The following is an 18292-nucleotide window of genomic DNA, read 5'->3' as shown; positions in this document are numbered from 1 at the left end:
TTCATCTTCATCCGGTATCGACAATATTAACCCAAAGTTTTTGAAGAATAACAAGGATATTTGTGCGCAATTTTTATGCTTACTTTTTTCACAGTCACTGTTAACAGGTCAACTACCACGCGAGTGGAAAAGCGGTAAGGTCGTTCCAGTCTTCAAATCAGGTAAAAAAAATTCACCCCTTAACTACCGTCCCATTTCCCTCACCAGCGTACCCTGCAAACTCATGGAACACGTCATCTACTCCAATGTCATGAGCTTTCTCGATTCTCACAACTTTTTTCATTCTGCGCAACATGGTTTTCGAAAAGGCTTCTCATGCGAAACACAGCTGGCCATTTTTATTCATGATTTGCAGGCTAATCTTGACCCTAACGTACAGACCGATGCTATTTTTCTTGACTATGCAAAAGCGTTTGACAAGGTTCCTCACAAACGCCTACTACTTAAACTTTCATATTTGAACCTTCCCTCTAATATCTTTAAATGGATAGAAGAATTCTTGACTAACCGCTCACAGTACGTTACCGTTAACAATCACAACTCCAGTCCTATCCCAGTAACGTCAGGTGCCCCGCAAGGGTCTGTCCTCGGTCCGCTTCTGTTTCTAATTTATATTAACGATTTACCAACGCATGTCTCTAGTAATATTCGCATGTTCGCCGATGATTGTGTAATTTATCGCAAGGTTAATAACGCTTCTGACCAAACATCTCTTCAAGACGACCTTAACCGCATTCAGGAATGGTGTGCCAATTGGTTAATGGAACTTAACCCTAAAATATGCAATATCTTGTCCTTCACACGGCGCCGTAACCCACTTCATTTCCCATACGTCATAGCTAACGTCCCTGTACAACCGGTCCTATCCTACAAGTACTTAGGCATTACCTTGTGTGGCGACTTGTCCTGGAGTACACACGTTACGAACATCATTTCATCCACTAATAAAACACTTGGATTTTTAAGACGTCATCTCCGCCAAGCCCCTAAACATGTGAAATTATTAGCGTACAAATCCCTTGTCAGGCCAAAATTAGAATATGCCTCACCCATTTGGAACCCGCACTAAGCTTACCTTATAAATGCACTCGAATCAGTCCAAAACAGAGCAGCCAGATTCATTCATTCATCATATTCTTACGACATCAGTGTGTCCGCTTTGAAAGCTGAATCCGACTTACTGCCCTTATCACTTCGTCGCCGCATTGCCAGCCTTTGCTTGTTTCATAAATTTTTTCATAGTTCACTAGGTCGCGCACCCTACATCGTCTCTCCAGCCCGCATATCTCATCGCACTCGTCATCCGCTTCAAGTTTCCCGACCTCGTGCCCGAACTACCACTTTTGCCGCATCATTTTTCTCCCGTACTGCAGCAGACTGGAACGACCTACCCAACGACATCGCAGCCATCACGTGCTCATCCAACTTTGCCAATAATGTTACCAGTCATGTTTCGTTCTGTTAACACTCGCTCACCAAAATATATGTACCCACCCCTTATGTAATACCCCTCGTGGGTCTTTAAGGTAATAAAATGAAATGAAATGAAACAAATAAGTTATCATCCAAACGCCTACCACAAAAACATGCAGCCAACGACACCCCTGAATGCTCCTTAACCTCTTGCCTCCCCAACGATCTCCAATGCCCCCATCTTTCTTTAATTTTTTATGCGAAGCATATTACGAGGGCTCAACCCAGCTCCTCAGGCGCGGCGGTGACCATGAAATCACGTGACACCGTGACGTCACGACAGAGGAGAAGTGGCTTTGGCTCAACTCTTGCAAGACGGGCTGGGTGGGAATCGAACCAGGGTCTCCGGAGTGTGGGACGGAGACGCTACCACTGAGCCACGAGTACAACGCTTCAAAGCGGTACAAAAGCGCCTCTAGTGAATGCGGTGTTGCCTTAGAAACGCGCTGTTTCTAAGGCGTGCGTCTCTTGCTCAGGCGCACATTTCGTTGCCGCGCCGAACGCTGCTTTGCTCGACGCTCACCGCGTCCAATGCGGGGCGCGTAGTCGCTGCCCTGTAGCCCCTTGGCGGGTCGACGGGAACGCTGTCGCGTTCCACTCTTGAAGGCGAAGAAGTAATGCATGAGTTGTTTCTTCGTCTAGCCGAACCAAATATAGCCAAGCAACAGCAGTTCACCAGGCTAAACAGTGGTTCAACAACTAAAATAAAGGCTAGTATGCTTCGCATCCTGGGCTTAACCTTACCTAAGCCACAGCCATTTTTTTCTTTCTTGTTCTTCCTCTCTCTTTTTTTTCGTCTTGGTGTCGCCCTGGGTTTTTTTTTTCTTCTTTCGTTTCTTTTCTTTTCTCCCCGCGTTCCCACTCTCAAGCTCTTGTCCCCTCGTCTTGGGAACGAAGCTCACAGACGTCGGACGACAGCGCTCATTACCGCTGAAGTGTCTCCCTTTAAAACCAGCCGCCAGCGACAACGCCCGCACGTGACGTGACTGCACTAACCCTTTAAAACTAACACGCCGAGGATGACGAGGCCACCTTTGACGAAGATAGGTCCTCCTATCGAAACGTTGGCCAGCCTTTCTGCGGCACTTTATCCCTGTTTACAAACTTTAAACCTTTTCTGAAGTCATTCTGAAGTTCTCCCAAAATGTCATTATTCTCGGCCCATGCTTGCAGCTTTAATTTGATTGCTTGCATTGCTAACCTGTTTTTACCGATGTAATAGTCAACGGTCCATACGAGTGAGTTCTTTTTTTCCTGGTTACCTTTGTAATTAAAATCATTCTGCATTTTCCCCAACTGTGTGGTATTCGTCTATTTTTTAAGTTTTTTTTTCTCTGCTTTCACCAGAGCCCCCGTACTTTTTGGTCCTAGTTCATTAATCAGCCTATCAGGAACCTAATCTAGCGCTGTGGCTGTGCGCTTAGGAATTTCCTCTTCGGCTTTCTTCCAGTTGAAATTTGTAAGCACTAGCTCCTTCTCCATCTGGTGCTCCTTCATGCCCCCTTTTTCCTGAATACAAACTCGTCATTGGCTTGGAAAGATTCAGCTGCTATTTTTCGGATGTAATTTAATGCCGTGTCCCCTTCCAGTTTGTTTCCATCTTCGTCTAGGATATGTTGCTGTCTTATTCAAGACTTCCTGCTTAATAATTTCATGTGGTGCCAAAATATTCTAGGTGCGGCCTTCTTTTTCTCACGTATTTCTGACAACCAATGTTCACTTTCACCTTTTGTGTTTACTTGCAGCAGTACTTGAACCATAGATTTTTTTTCTCGGTACAGTTCCCATTTTCTGGCTACTTCATCCTGCGGCAACTGTGCTTTTTTTACCTGCCTGTGCTTTCGGCATGCTTTCTGACGTTTGGCGATCGCTTCTCGTATCTCCCTGTTCCACTAACTTTTCGGGTTTCTCTTTTCCTTCTCTACATTTCTATGTTCTACGTCTCTGTTCTCTACATTTCATGGCATCAGTATAGTCTTTTCTTCAGTTCGCACATCGAAACGAACAGAAAAAAAAAAAGAAAACGTGGCACTTAAACTCGAAAATTCCAGCGCACTGCGTAAAATAAGAAATGGAAGATAACAGAGAAAACAATTACAAATGACTAGTAAAAAAAATCCTTCATTTAGCTTTCGAGCTCTTTCCTCGAGATAATAGCTCTTACGATCCGAGTAATGTAATGTCTGCGAACTGTTCAAGAGGGGAAGCACACGAAAAAATTAATTAGATGATGCGGGGAGGGGGCATAACATAAAATCCTGCATAAACCTTAAGGTAAGTTTTATGGATGCTTTATATGTGCGCTCCGCAAGGAGAGCTCGAGGCACACGAATGTTCAAAAGTACATAGACGAATATCGCCAGGAAAAAAAAATAAGGATTTATACCCAGTGTAGACTTATGAAGAATTCATTTACTGCAGGGCGAACTACTCGACGCAAACACCGCAGTGCATTCGTCCATCACATCCATGGTCACATCAAGGTCGCATCCTGGTATTGGTCCCCTGGTAAGGCATGCGAGAGAAAAAAAAGGCTTTAGTGCAGAATGAGCGATTCGCCTAATCCGCTGCGGTAGCTCAGTGGGAGTGGCGTTGCTCTGCAGTGCCCTAAGTCGCAGGTTCGATCCAGGCCACGGTGGCCGCATTTCAATGGGAGCGAAATGCACAAAGGCTCGTGGGTTTCAATTCAGTTGCACGTTAAAGAAGCCCAGGTGGTCGAAATTAATCCGGCAATAATCGCAACAAGCTGATGCATATGTTGTCATCATCGCCAGCCTAGTTTATGTCCACTGCAGGACGAAGGTCACTCCCTGCGATATTTATTTATTTATTTATTTCAAAGTACCTTACAGGCCCCAAGGGGAGCATTGAGTAAGGGGGGCGTCATTGAACAAATGACAAGAGAAAACATATATATGAGCGCTAAAAAATGTGAGCTAAAAATGTTTGTAATGATCACATGCTTCCAAACAGTGTTAAAAGAAAACGCTAAATCAATACAAAGCGTTATCGGGAAAGGAATGAAAAGGGCAATTCACTCTAACATAAAAGGCAATGTAACACTTGCGCGAAATAACGTACATTGCGCGAGTACATAAAGCAAACAAAATTGAAACCACAATAACAAGAAAGTCACGTATTATATGACATGACATATGTACAGATGAATATATTTGTTATGATGAAGACTGTAGGTTTAGTAGTTGTCTGAATTTATGATTGCTCATTTGAGCGACAGTGCTATTAGGAAGCGAATTCCATAACCGAATCGCTCGTGGTAAAGCCGAGAAGTTAAATGCGTTAGTGTTGCCATAAATGCGAGTGAGGCTTAAATCATTATAAAGTCGTCGTGATGTGCAAGACGCGCGTTCCAGTGGCAAGTTTGGTGGCTTGACTTGGTGAACATATCTATGGATGGAGCAAGGACAGGAGGGCTATGTCACGTCGGCTACTCAGTGATTGAAGTGAAAGGTCGAGTTTTATTTGAGTAATGCTTGACTGGTAGCTGTAATTTCGGGAAATAAATCGACTAGCTCGGTTTTGGATGGCTTCTAACATGTGGATTAGGTATTCATGGTAGGGAGACCATATAGGGGACGCGAATTCGAGCTGAGGGCGTACAAATGATACGAATGCTAATTTACGGATGTTAGACGGGCAATTACGCAAGTTGCGGCGAATATACCCAAGAGATTTGGAAGCGTTTGCGCATATAGTTGCAATGTGAAAGGCCCAGGAAAGGCTCGGTGTAAGATTTACGCCTAGATATTTATATGCTGATGCCTGAGATACTATATCTGAGTTGATATAATAGGAAAACCTATGAGTTGTTGTTTTTCGCGTGAATGTCATTAGTTGGCATTTAGATGAGTTAAGTTTCATTTGCCAGTCTTCACACCATTTGGTAACGAGATGAAGGTCCTCTTGAAGAATGCGACGGTCATCAAGGCTGCGAATGGGTCGATATATTATACAATCATCGGCGAAAACACGCATGCAGGATGATATGTTATTGGGCAGATCATTGATGTAAATAAGAAAAAGCAAGGGTCCTAGTACGCTACCCTGCGGTACACCGGAACTGACATATGCAAGGGGTGACATAAAATTATTAACGACTGTAAATTGCTGACGGTTTGTGAGGAAGTTACGAATCCAGGAGAGCGTTAAGCAGTCTAATTTGAGAACGGATAACTTGGAAATTAAACGACAGTGAGCCACACGGTCGAAGGCTTTGGAGAAGTCGAGAAAAAAGCAATCTGTTTGAAGATTATGGTCCATGTTAAAATGCAAGTCTGTAGTGAATTCTAGTAACTGCGTCTCACATGACAAACCTTTCCTAAACCCATGTTGGTTAATAAAGAAAAAATTATTTGATTCCAGATGATGATATATGTGAGATGCAATGATATGTTCAAGCATTTTGCAGCAAATACTTGTCAATGATATAGGCCGATAGTTTTCTGGGGAATTCTTGCAACCATTTTTGTGAACTGGTATCACTTTTGCAATTTTCCAGTCTAAGGGAAGCTGGCCTGATGACAACGACTGGCGGAATATATTGCATAAGAATTTGCTAGATAACGTGACTGTATTCTTTAAAATTTTTGAGTTAATATTATCGACACCCGAAGAAGTAGTCAACTTAAGGTTATTTATGAGACCTGTGATACCATCCTCTGTTACATCGATGGATTGCATGTACTGGTAATCTAGATCAGTGACTTCCGGCAGATTAGAATGGTCTTCTATTGTGAATATGGATGAAAAAAATTCATTAAAGACGACTGGGCATTCCTTGGCACTGATTGGAGCTTGATTCCTATCATTTAGTGAAATGTGATGTGAGCCACTATTGGGTGAAATCACCTGCCAGAATTTTCGGGGGTTGTTTTTAAGTAGTGAAGGTAGATGTTGAGAGTAGTATTTTTCTTTAGCCTCTCTTAAAGATGAACAGTAAACTTTCAAAAATGAGCTATATTTGTCCCATACCACGGGTGAGTTTGTACGCTTTGCAGTTGCGTATAGCCTTTACTTCTTGTTTCTGAGCCGTCGAAGGTGCTTGGTGAACCAAGGGTTCTGTCTATCGTCTGTTATTCTTATTTGGGGGATATACGTTTCCACTAAAGCACACAGCTTTTCTTTAAACAGAAGCCAGTTTTCGTTGACTGACCGAGCAGAAAACGAAGCTAAAAAGGTGCCAGAAAGAAAAGTCTCAAGTTCTTTGTTAATACTGCCATAGTCTCCCCTGTTGTAATCACGGATGATTTTGTTTGAGACGCCTGTATATTTCAAGGGAATGTTAAGAGTAAGTTGTAGTAGCTTGTGATCACTGAAACCGTCTAAGCAAACAACTTCACCAATTGTTTCAGGGGTGTTAGTGAAAACTAAATCTAAAATGTTAGTGCCACGGGTGGGCTGGGTAATTATTTGGAATAAATTGAAATCTAACATTAAAGAAATGAACTCCATTGATGTATGACAAGAGGATGATAGGTTATTCCAGTCGATCGAAGGAAAATTAAAGTCGCCAAAAACATAGATGATATCAGCCTGACAGAGCTCAGTCACCCCTGTCCTGCGCCAACCATGCAACTAACGCCCGCGAATTTCCTAAATTAATCGGCCCACCGAGTCATCTGCCGCCCTCGACCGCGATGTATATGCTGCAGCGAAAAATTCCAGAGACGACTCAGCACATCCTAGTTGCACAACCGGTTTCCAGCAGAACGTTCTCACACTGACAGCAAGGGACGACGACACACGCTGGAAAACAATTGCGCTACGTGCAACCCACGAGCTCCGGCAAACACTATCTTCTGAACTCCCTAGTGTAATGCGAAAGGATTCACTCAGTGAGGATTCACTCAGTCAGACTCGTAGGTAACGCACACCTTCCATATACGCTTGCATTTAAAGCGGGCGGAAGCATCAACCGGTCAGCACTCGAGATAGGCAAGAGTCGTTTAGAGTATTGGTGAAATAAAAAAAAAAGAGCAGGGAAGAGATTGATACGACCGCATCAGTTACAGCCATAGCTAGCGGTACAAGGAAGGTGGGGAATTTTTCAGCAAGAAAAAAGAAAAATAAAAGAAGATTAAGGTGATGTACGTAAAAAAATGCTAGAATTAAAAGCATGTATAGCATGCCTGATTACATCAAGTAGGTTAGGTGACCGTTTCTCAGAGCCCCGATACAAAGGGGATGCCAATAAACCACGATCAGCGTCATCGACTTCCATTGAACCGCCTGGAGGTCCGTTACTTGCCCTCGAAGCTGTCCTCGGCTGTCTCCTAAGCTGTCTACGTAGACCTGTCTCCGATGCTGGCCATAGCTGGAACACTGCATCATTCAGCACAACTCTGCCGCATGAGTAGTCGTCACAGAGCCATCTGCTTTGCGTTGCCGAAAACGACTTTTATAAATGCTTGAGCACTTAATCGCAATGGATGTGACCTTGACCGCGTAAATTCTACAGCACTGACCTTCCTTTTCACAGACTATTCCGTTCGTGCCATTACCCTCTCACTGAGTGCAGTAAACTTTTTCTCTAATTGTGGTTTTTGATAAGTATTAACTCTGCCTAAACGATACAGCGATATTTAAAGCATAAAACTTTCAGAGATGCGATCATATGTACCGGAAACACCATAGGGCTGGCTTTATAGCTTTATATATATACCTATATATATATATATATATATATATATATATATATATATATATATATATATGTGTGTGTGTGTGTGTGTGTGTGTGTGTGTGTGTTTGTGTGTGTGTGTGTGTGTGTGTGTTCCGTGCCCGTTGCCGTGCAACTGCAGTCGAAAATTTTCTGGACATTTATTTTTATCTTTCCTCGCATTGCGATCAATCGTTGCTTTTCGGTGTCCAAGAATTGCGGTCTCTTCAAGCAGCCGGTGTCCAGGTTAACATCTGCGACTCTTTTCATTATTGGATTCCTGGGATGTTTTACACAATCTCCTCGTCTTATTCGCGCTCGACAATACACTTCACTCAGTCGCAGCATCGCGCGCGCCATCGACTCTTGCCCACGCCTGCTTAGTACCCAGAGAGTCACCATACTAAATAACCATACATATTTATTATAGAAGGAAAAGCTCGGCGAAATGTGACCACCGCAAGTGCGCTGACCATGTAAAAATTCATTGCAGATTCTTCATTTTGGCCAGCGAAATAATTTCCAAACTGGCTCAACGGTAAATAACGGTAAAAAAACGCAAAATATGATGACAAAATAGAAACTTTCGCTGTGCATGTACGCATGGACATTGCGAAAAGTTAATTACGCTATATTTTTAGAAAAATGACATGGCTATTTATTTTGTTCATTTTAATTTAGCGGGTGCAAGAGAGTGCGTTTACAGGAACATTAAATAGATGGCGCCACCACATCACGCGAGGCTCGGGATCTCGTCTGTATAGAGATTGGCGTCTGCCAGGCGTCTGCGCTTTCTGCTGACTTGTACCGCAGATAAGAAAACAAGGGATAAGAAAAGAGCAGATTGGGTGAGGGAACAAACGCGAGTTAATGACATCTTAGTTGAAATCAAGAAAAAGAAATGGGCATGGGCAGGACATGTAATGAGGAGGGAAGATAACCGATGGTCATTAAGGGTTACGGACTAGATCCCAAGGGATGGGAAGCGTAGCAGGGGGCGGCAGAAAGTTAGGTGGGCGGATGAGATTCAGAAGTTTGCAGGCACGGCATGGCCACAATTAGTACATGACCGGGGTTGTTGGAGAAGTATGGGAGAGGCCTTTGCCCTGCAGTGGGCGTAACCAGGCTGATGATGATGATGATGATGATGTACCGCAGACGGCGTGGAGTAAGTGTGGGCTTGCGTAGACATGTGTTGTTGTTGCTCTTATGTCTGTAGTCCATCTGTTTTTTTCTATCTCTTTTAACGTCACTTATTCTAGTGCGGCGAGCATGGCTTTGGGTTCTTTATCCCTTCCTGAGTTTATATGTATATCATTACTTTCTCTCAGGAGTTACATGACATTAGCCCGTTCCAAAGGCTTGTATCAGCTCACGTAGTTGTCTGCCTGATTTGTGTGTTGCACGTCGACTGCGGCTGGTGCACTTTGGGAAGCTATCAGTATGCACATATCGAAAAGCTGTTGTGTCGGCGTGTACACTGGATGCTCTGCCTCAATTATAGTTAACAAACAAGTCAGCAAAAGCATCCATGTTGTCTCTTCGGTGAAACAAGGGTGTCCTCTGTCGTCACTACTTTTTAGCATTTATTTAGAGCCATTTTGTTTAAAGATTATTCAAAATGAGGAAATAAGAGGCTTTCGTATTATGGCTTGTGAAGTCAAAATATTATCTTACGCCGACGACATAGCTGTTTTCTGTACAGATAGAGAAAGTGTAACAAATGCGATAAAAGATGCCACAGCTTTCTGTCAATACACAGGGAGCAGAATAAACTGGAATAAATGTCAGGGTTTCTGGCATGGTGAATGGGAAAGTGTGCCAGTCACGTACGCCAACATTCAGTGGACGACTACTCCAAGTAAATACCTAGGCGTACCACTACAACACTACAAGGACACACAAGAATACTGGAAAGAACAGACAGACAAGGCTCGAGAGAAAACACAAAAATGGGGAGGACGAGACCTATCAATTTTTTCCCGTGCCACAGTGTGTAACATTTTTATTATTGCTCGGGTATGGTATGTTTTGCAAGCGTTGCACATGTCGCGCATGAGTATTCAACGACTGCACAGAGTGTTGTCCGTTTTTTGTATGGAACTCATCGTGGGAAAGGGTGAGCCGCACAAATTTGTTCCTTCCAGTGCGATCGGGAGGACTGGGTTTGATTCATTTGTTCGTGAGACAAATTGTCTCTAGGTTCGTATATTATCGCAATGAAAGAAATCCTTTTTTAAGAAGTGTTATGCAAGTGAGATTGGCGAACGCATTGCCAGATGTCATTGTGTCATCATGCACCCATATGCAACGCAATGTCCGCGGATACATGCATGAAATTGTTGCGGCTGTGCAGTTTCTAAAAGTAAGATTTTCAATGGAATATCTCAGCGAGGTCAAGAGAAAACGCCTCTACAAAGATCTAATTGATGTGATGATGCCTGTTCCCTTGTATCGAAGGATGTACAATCCTGGGCCAGGCAGCAATGTGTTAAAAAGGGTTAAAAGTATGACTATCCGATCGTCAGTCAAAACTTTCTTTTTCATGCTCCATAGTGGCACACTTTCTACAATACCGTGGCTAAAGGAAAAAGGGTTGTTGGTACCATGGTCGGTTGACTGTGTAATATGCAAAAGGCCTGAAACAATCGAGCACATGTTTCTCGATTGTTGGGATGCCGTATTCTTATGGGACATCTTGCAAAGAACCCTGAAAAAGGAACTGCCGCTTACACCCTACGGCATTCGATTTCTTCCCGTCGAAAGCGAAGGTGTGCCGTACGATATGCTAATGATTCTAGTAATGCACAGTGTTTGGAAAACCAGAATGTCAGTGCGTAATGCGGACGTCAACGCGAGGTCAGCCCGGGACAACTTCAACGAAAGCATCGCATATTTACGAGATGTGTACAAACAGAAGGAAGAAAAGCCAGATTGGTGTGTTTATCTGGACGAACTCCTGACCGTAAAGCGTTTTTTACCCACTTATGCTAGCCAGACACAAGCTAGCATTTTTAATGTGATGTTATGATGGTGTTTTTCACTGTATTGTGCCAAGTTGCCAATAAAGAAAAAAAAAAAGCGTCGGTGGTTCAGTGGTAGAATACTCGCCTGCCACGCGGGTGGCCCGGGTTCGATTCCCGGCCGACGCAGCTTTTTCTTTTTTTTTTCTTAGTTGTGTTTTTAAGGCACTCTGAAGTCACGGGTGACAACGTTTAGAGTATTTGCAATCGCCTGTGGCCGGTTTTTTTATTGATTGTCGCTGAGAGTGGTGCTCGACACATTGCACGCGTGCTTCCAAGAGATACTTCAAATCAGAGCCCCGGGTTAAGGAGTGTGAAATTGCCGGCACACATATAACGGTGCTGCCGTCGGCTCCCCAGCAGCCCGAGTCGGCGCCACGAACCGAGGCGGTCCGTGGGATGCACGAAGGGAGGCCGTGCCACGCGCTACCTGGTCTCACACTCTCCTTTACTGGAACTGCGTTCGAATTCGTTTTCTTCTTTTTTTTTCTTTTTGTGAGCTCATCGGGCGCAGGCTACTTCATCGAGTTCGCAATGGGTTGCTCTAATCACGGTGAATTAATTTCCTTGCATGACATCCCTCCCTGAGCTGTAGATGCTTATTGACGTTGCGGTTCAACACACATGTGGAGCGCAAGGACACGATGACAGAAACCAGTGAGACGACCAGAGATCACAGGTCATTTTTTTTTTGTTGTTGTTCACTGTACTGTACAACATCGTTGCCCAGCCTGGCACTTGCACCACTTTGCGCCACGGCGTTGGCAGTTGTGATTGTCCGGGTCACGCTGACTGCTTATATCAGGAGCGCCGATGAAATACCGCCGCTACAAACATGTATGGTTCTTTTACGTGGCACCGAAACAAGCTTCACAAACACAAATACATTTCTTTTCAGAGTGTTCAATAAACACGGCACCCACATTTCTGCTTAGTTAAGCTTTCGTACTTCAAACTCCGCTTATTGCACTCTTTTAAGCAATGGACAGTCCGCGGAAATTACCGAAAGGGCTATTTATCGTTTAACTTGTTGAGCCTCTAAAAACCTCCATGATACCACACTGCGTCCATCACTGGCCACATACATATATGCGTGCGTCTTAGCCGCAAAGCCCGAGTCCCCCCCCCCCCCCTTTTTTTTTTACTGACGCCGATGCGTGTTTGTTTTCATAGAGTTTGCGCAATCCTTCATTCACAGGTCCAACTCGGTAGGCATACTATCTTCCACTGCTTTTACGAATATCTGTACGCCGCGGCATATAGGGTGTCCCACGTATACCTTGAGCCAAACTGTAGAAATATGCAAGTGCCACGTAGCTGGACAGAATGGAGGTAATGTGTGCCGTCGCTTGGAGAGACTCAGATTATATTTTGCATTCCGACGATAGAGTTACGTAATTAGTCTTAACTAATTAATTTCTCAAATATTATAATTAGGGGAAAAGTGTCAATGAGAAAATTGTAGAGCTAACAGGAAAAGCTTCCGATACAGCTTTCTGCTGCTTCAGTACGGGCTACATAAAAGTATTTTCCAAACGTGAAAGCAACCCGCGAATGCACAAAAAATTGCCGCGCGACTGGCCGTCCGAGGCACATATTTCTAATGTTTGGCTCAAGTAACGCGGGACACCGGGTATGGTGACGCAAAATGTCCCACGCAGATTCAACGAAACTGCATGTTATTGTGCTCTGCCTAAACACAGAGATGATCCAGCACATATCAATTAAAAAAGAAAGCAGAAAAAAACGAGGCTATTAAGAGAACAGACGAGCACTCGTGGCCTGTGTCACATGACTCCTAGAACATAGTGGTGGTCGTGTGATTCCGGCGCTCGGTGAATATCCAGTGTGGCAGTCGGTGATAGTCGGCGTTGAGGTTTACCGTGAGCAGGATCATGAGCAGAGCGATGGACTTTAGAGTCAAACCCATGACCAACTGCAAGAGAGACAGTAGTATGCGAGGGGATAAACGTTTTGTTTTTCGGCATACTTAAAAATCGCCTGTTGAGGCAACGCAATTCTGCGCCTCGAGCTGGATTATTCGGAGAGGCAAACATTAGTTGCACGAAAAATAGAAGCATATATTAAACAATTTTTTAAAATCACTACTTCTTATCCAAATTCAAGAAAGGGGCTGACAGATGGAATAGCACATTGTGGTATAAAGTTTGTAAGCAGGGATAAGGTGCCTCAGAAAGGCTGGCCAACGTTTCGATAGGAGGATCTACGTGAAAGGCGGCCTCGTCATGCTCGGCATGATAGTTTTAAAGGGTTAGTGCATTGATGTCAGACGTGGTTGTTGTCGGTGGCGGCTGGTTGTAAAGGGAGAGACTTCGAAGAGAATGAGCGGAGAAAGAAAAGAAAGAAAAAGGAGGAAAAGAAAACAAGAAAGAACGAAGAAGACACCAAGTGGGACAAATAGAAAAGTGAAGGAATGAGAGGGTGTTGGGGAAGCGAGATGTTAGGAAGCATTCAGGGGTGTCGTTGGCGGCATGTTTTTGTTGCTTTAGAAGAGCCGGTTAGGTGGTCAGTGCGCGAGTAAAAGAAACTCCCAATAAGAGATAAGTTGAAAGAATTACTTTTGTAGTGTAGTAGCACACTGCGTCGAGTAATTTTGAAGGAGTTAAGATGGCGACAAGGGGTGTGGGCTGCAATGCATGGTATAACTGCAAGGCAGCGGCATAGTCTTTCAAGGGACGTTAGCCCCAGTAGCTCAACGTAGGTGTCGTTACGGCGGTATACAGAAATGGCGATACCCGGTGTGGCTGAGGCGCCGAAAAAGATATCCTGGCGTAGGCGACTTTAGAGTGTGTTAGTGAGGGTGTTTAAAAAAATATATAATAAAAAAAGAGAAGAAAAGGGGGGGAGAACCGAAACTGGAATAACAAATAGGAGGGTGACATGAGTAGACGCGGGCGAGGGCAGGTGAACTTGGGAAAAAGGGGTCGTACAGTTGATATAAACGTAAAAACATGAAATAGTACATTAAATTCAGCAGTAGGCAGGAAAAAATTCGCAATGGAGGAATAGGTGAGGTTAAGAATTAAGGTTAGCTGGTGGCACAATGTGTTTTGTGCCTTGGTTGATGATATGAGAATTTGAGATTTAAGTTACCACTTTTAAATTTTTTAAGCTGCCGCGTGCCGAATTAATTTCCATCGGGTGTAGGGAATTAAACTTGCTTATGAGGTATGATTCCGTATATTTCCTCTCGCGAGGGGAACGGAAATTTGTATGTAGTAGATAGAGCCTTGCTTTGTCGAATATATGACATGTTCATTGAAGTGGCTGGCTACTGCTTTAGGTAAACTTTGTTTTGTATCTGCGTGGTGACCGTTGAGTCTTGTATGAATTTCAAAGTTACTCGACGCATTACTGCTACGCTACTAAAGTCATTTTTTCAACTGATCTTTTTTTGGGTCTTTTTGTTACTCGCGCACTGACCGCCTGACCGGCTCTTCTAAAGCCACAAAAACATGCCGCCAACGATACCCCTGAATGTTCGAAAACCTCTCGCTTCCGCAACACCCGGCCTCCCATGCCCTTTTTTTTTTCTTTTCTTGTTCTTTTTCCTTTTGGTGTCTTCTTTCATTTTTTTTCTTTCTGCTTTTACTTTTTTAATCTTTTCGACCCATCTTCCGACTCTCCCGCTCTTGTCCCCTCGTCTTGAGAACCACGCGCACAGACATCAGGCGACAGCGCTCATTCTCTCTGGAGTCTCTCCGTTTACAACCAGCCGCCACCGACAATAAACGCACGTGACGTTACTCTACTAGCCCTTTAAAACTACCATGCCGAGGACGGCGAGGCCGCCTTTGACGAAGATAGGCCCTCCTATCTAAACGTTGGTCAGCCTTTCTGAGGCAGCTTATCCCTGTTTATAACCTTTATACTTCTTAGTTACCGTACGGCACATATATTGCAATTTACGAATTATAGCTGGCGAGTTTGCAAGGCTCGTCCACTTGGAATGAACTTCAAGAATGAATACCAGTTTGGAGACATGCGCTATCTAAATCGACGTTAAAGTGCACTGTTGCTCAACTTACATTTTTAACAAAACGCTTTTTTTATACATTGAAACACAACAGTAACTAAAAAGACCATGTATTCCGTTCCACACGTTGAAAAATAATATCTCGGAACTGGTGCGTGTTATTGTAACCCCAGCGCTGACGCCCGTTGTTGCAATCGGACCGCTGGCACCCATTGTTGCAACTGGGTTGCAAGCCCCAAGGGTAGCGTTGGCCTGGCGGCCTGGGGCACAACTGGAAGCATCCGAAGGTCCCGGCAAAGCATGAGTCGACTGCTAACAGAACAACTTGTTTATTCTAGCATCGCAAAAGAGCGGCCGGTCAGGTCGACCGAAGTGGAGAGACGGGAGAGCACGTTACTCAACAGAAGAAATCGGAGCCTCTCTCCTGGCGTCCGGGGGCAGCCGCTTTTATACTCTCGGAGTTGAGGGCAAGAGGGAACGTCACGGGACGAGGCCACGTGACAGCGGGGCATGGACAAGCTGAGAGACATGTTGAGACGAGTGTAGTGACTCATCAACCGGGCCGGCGCCGGTCAGACCTCCTCGCTTCACACTTGGGAAGCTCCTCTCCCCGGCTGCCGCGCTTTGACAAGCGCGGGCACGCACACACACACACACACGCACACACGAAGACACGTGGCACTGAAACATGCCTGGATGCGCTTGGCGGGGAGGCGCTGCGGCAGCTCCGAACGGGCCAAAATGTCCGCCGCTTTGAACGAAGCCCCGGCGCCGGTCCGTTGCATCCGCGCCGGCTATACCGCGCGTCGTAGGCGAAACGTAACAGTGTCATCCTGGAGATCTATTTCAAGTCTACACTTCTTGAAAGCTTACCGACTGCAATTCGTAAATTGGTACATATGACGTAAAGTTAAAATTTGTTTCAATTTCTTGTGCTACTACTGACCGCCGCTTCGAATAATCCAGTTCAAGGACAAAAATTATGCCACCTGCCACAGGCGCGAGATTTAGAAATTCTGGAAGGCTTAAAAGGTTATCACCCCGCGCATGGTAGTCCCAAAAGTTGGCGTATGCGAAATGCGGGCGAGCCGCGATGCTCCATGTTTCCCTCTGATATGTCTCTTTTCTTACTAATTGAGTTTAGCAGATATAACGTTATCTTCGTCTTGCAATACCTGCAGTTTCTTTCGTACACACAGCCAAACAATCAATACACACGAATTCTAAATCGATAACCGTCCACGACAGTAATGAGCTGATCGCGGCGATATTCCGCGATCATTCTGCGTGCACTGACGTCATAGCTCAATAAGGACCCGATTATTTTGCTACATGATCGCTCTATGCGCCTCAGTGATGACAAGGGTGGGGGCAGGGGGAGAGCGAACAGTACATCGAGGCATCGTGCAAGGCGAGAATAGCAGTTTCAGCAATGAAAAGTCCTACCAGCTGCACGGGTCCAACGTCAATGAGGTTGGTGAGCACGGCAAGGCTGACGCCCGAAGTAGGAAGCACGAGAGACGTGGAGGCGGCCACCGTCACCGGTATGGCGAAGTAAAGCGGGTTGCACGGCGTTGTCACCGCCTGCGTTTTACGGCGTTGTCACTAGTAGCACGCGTCCCGCGAATTATTGTGCCAGGAGAGCGCGACATCATCACTTTGTCAGCAAACCTCGTTTTGTCAGTTTCATACATGCACTAAGTGGCTTCTTCATGCGCAAGACTGAGACTATTACAGGCAGGAGTGGCAACTGCATATGCTAACAATCGCAGTGGTAAAAAATGACATTACGTAGAAAGGCAAGCGAGAACATATCGGCACCAGTGCTTCTAAGCGCCCATACCTCTTCGGTTTGAGAACCGCTCATGCACCGCGCGAATGCCGTTATGGACGAATGGAATATCTTGTGCTAGTCGGTGCGCGCACAGAAATTTTCGGAGGTCAATAACAGCAGATGTATAATGCAGCATGTCAGACACGTTACGCTGGATACACATACGTTAATTTGTCTTAAGGAGTGACGAAAGGGGCACAAGAAAAATGGTTACACAACTATTCCGTCCCCTGGTTCTACATGTCAGGAAACGTCTGTGCCGATTAGTCTTGTTTGGGAAAGTTCTATCAAGGCGTGTATTGAGCCCTAGTGAAACATAGCCCACCACAGTACAAGCAATCAATCAAGGTGTCCTGTTGTCCTGTCTCTAGCTTGTGAAACGATAGCTTTGCGAATATGATTTAGCGAGATGTCATTAATAACGTACGATGTATATTAAATCGCCATTTTTATGGTGTTTCATTTAGCATACACTGGCTGGCGTATAATTACTACTCGGGCACGCGAACTCAATTTGCTAGAACAACAAATGCGTATTGGGCGAATAGGTAGCTATATGCATTGTCCACGTACTATTCTGATTCATTTGTGTCGCACTGCTAATAAATTGCCACGAACTTGTCCAATACCGTCATGATTACACACAGGGAACCACATTCCATATTCCACTCTCAGCACTTCGATGTTACTTCGAGTCACAATTTTGTGCACATAACCAGGATCAGTCGTTAAAGAAAACTCGCAGCTTCAAAGAAGGGCGAAAGTGAGGCAGTCTTGCAAGAAACAACTAGTAACTAGCCGGAGTCAATGTGTCTTACTGCGCCTTCAACAAATAGTTATTCTGATTTTTTTTTAATTTTAGTTTATGCGGGAGGAAAAAGTGCGACACCATTATTCTTCGCTTTGAAGAAGCACGTCTTAGAATGGTTTATAAAATTCAAAAAACTTTTTGGTCTCATCAGGGGCATTGAACCCACTAAATCACTATGCTATCTTCTCTTCAATTTTGAACAGTGCTGCAGAAGACAAGGACATAAGATGATGATACAAGGTTGGCAAACGTGGCGGTGTGTTAAGGATATGCTAAGTGATATGCTCGCTTCATCGTTGTCATCATCATCAGCCTACTTTTTTATGTCTACTGCAGGGCGAAGGCTTCTCCCTGCAATCTCCCAATTACCCTAGTTGGCACAGGACAAGGGTAATTGGAGATCGCAGGGAGAAGCCTTCGTCCTGCAGTGGACATAAAAAACTCAATGCCCTACCACTCTGTGAGCAAGGATGAC

General features: G+C 44.6%; 1 protein-coding gene and 1 non-coding gene across 7 annotated transcripts in view; one reads left to right on the top strand and one right to left on the bottom strand.

Moving 5' to 3' along the window:
- The first annotated feature begins 11233 nt into the window (after positions 1-11233).
- Positions 11234-11304, top strand: TRNAG-GCC (transfer RNA glycine (anticodon GCC)). The gene has a single exon. It is a non-coding gene; the product is annotated as a tRNA-Gly (tRNA).
- Positions 11305-12837: 1533 nt separating this feature from the next.
- The window catches only part of LOC135915709 (Na(+)/citrate cotransporter-like), a 212088-nt gene continuing 206633 nt past the window's right edge, over positions 12838-18292 (bottom strand). For 5 of the 6 annotated variants that reach the window (XM_070528569.1, XM_070528570.1, XM_070528573.1 and 2 more), the window contains 2 exons: positions 16619-16756; positions 12838-13111 (listed from right to left, as the gene is read on the bottom strand). In XM_070528569.1, the coding sequence (XP_070384670.1) occupies positions 12974-13111; positions 16619-16756 (276 nt within the window). In that variant the 3' untranslated portion in view covers positions 12838-12973. The remainder of the gene's footprint in view (positions 13112-16618; positions 16757-18292) is intronic. The other variant, XM_070528571.1, reaches the window with a different exon arrangement.

The sequence above is a fragment of the Dermacentor albipictus genome, unplaced genomic scaffold (assembly GCF_038994185.2).
Source record: "Dermacentor albipictus isolate Rhodes 1998 colony unplaced genomic scaffold, USDA_Dalb.pri_finalv2 scaffold_13, whole genome shotgun sequence".
In the NCBI taxonomy this organism is placed as follows: domain Eukaryota; kingdom Metazoa; phylum Arthropoda; class Arachnida; order Ixodida; family Ixodidae; genus Dermacentor; species Dermacentor albipictus.
The sequence above is the reverse complement of the archived record's forward strand: the minus strand, read 5'-3'. Positions and strand labels throughout refer to the sequence as shown.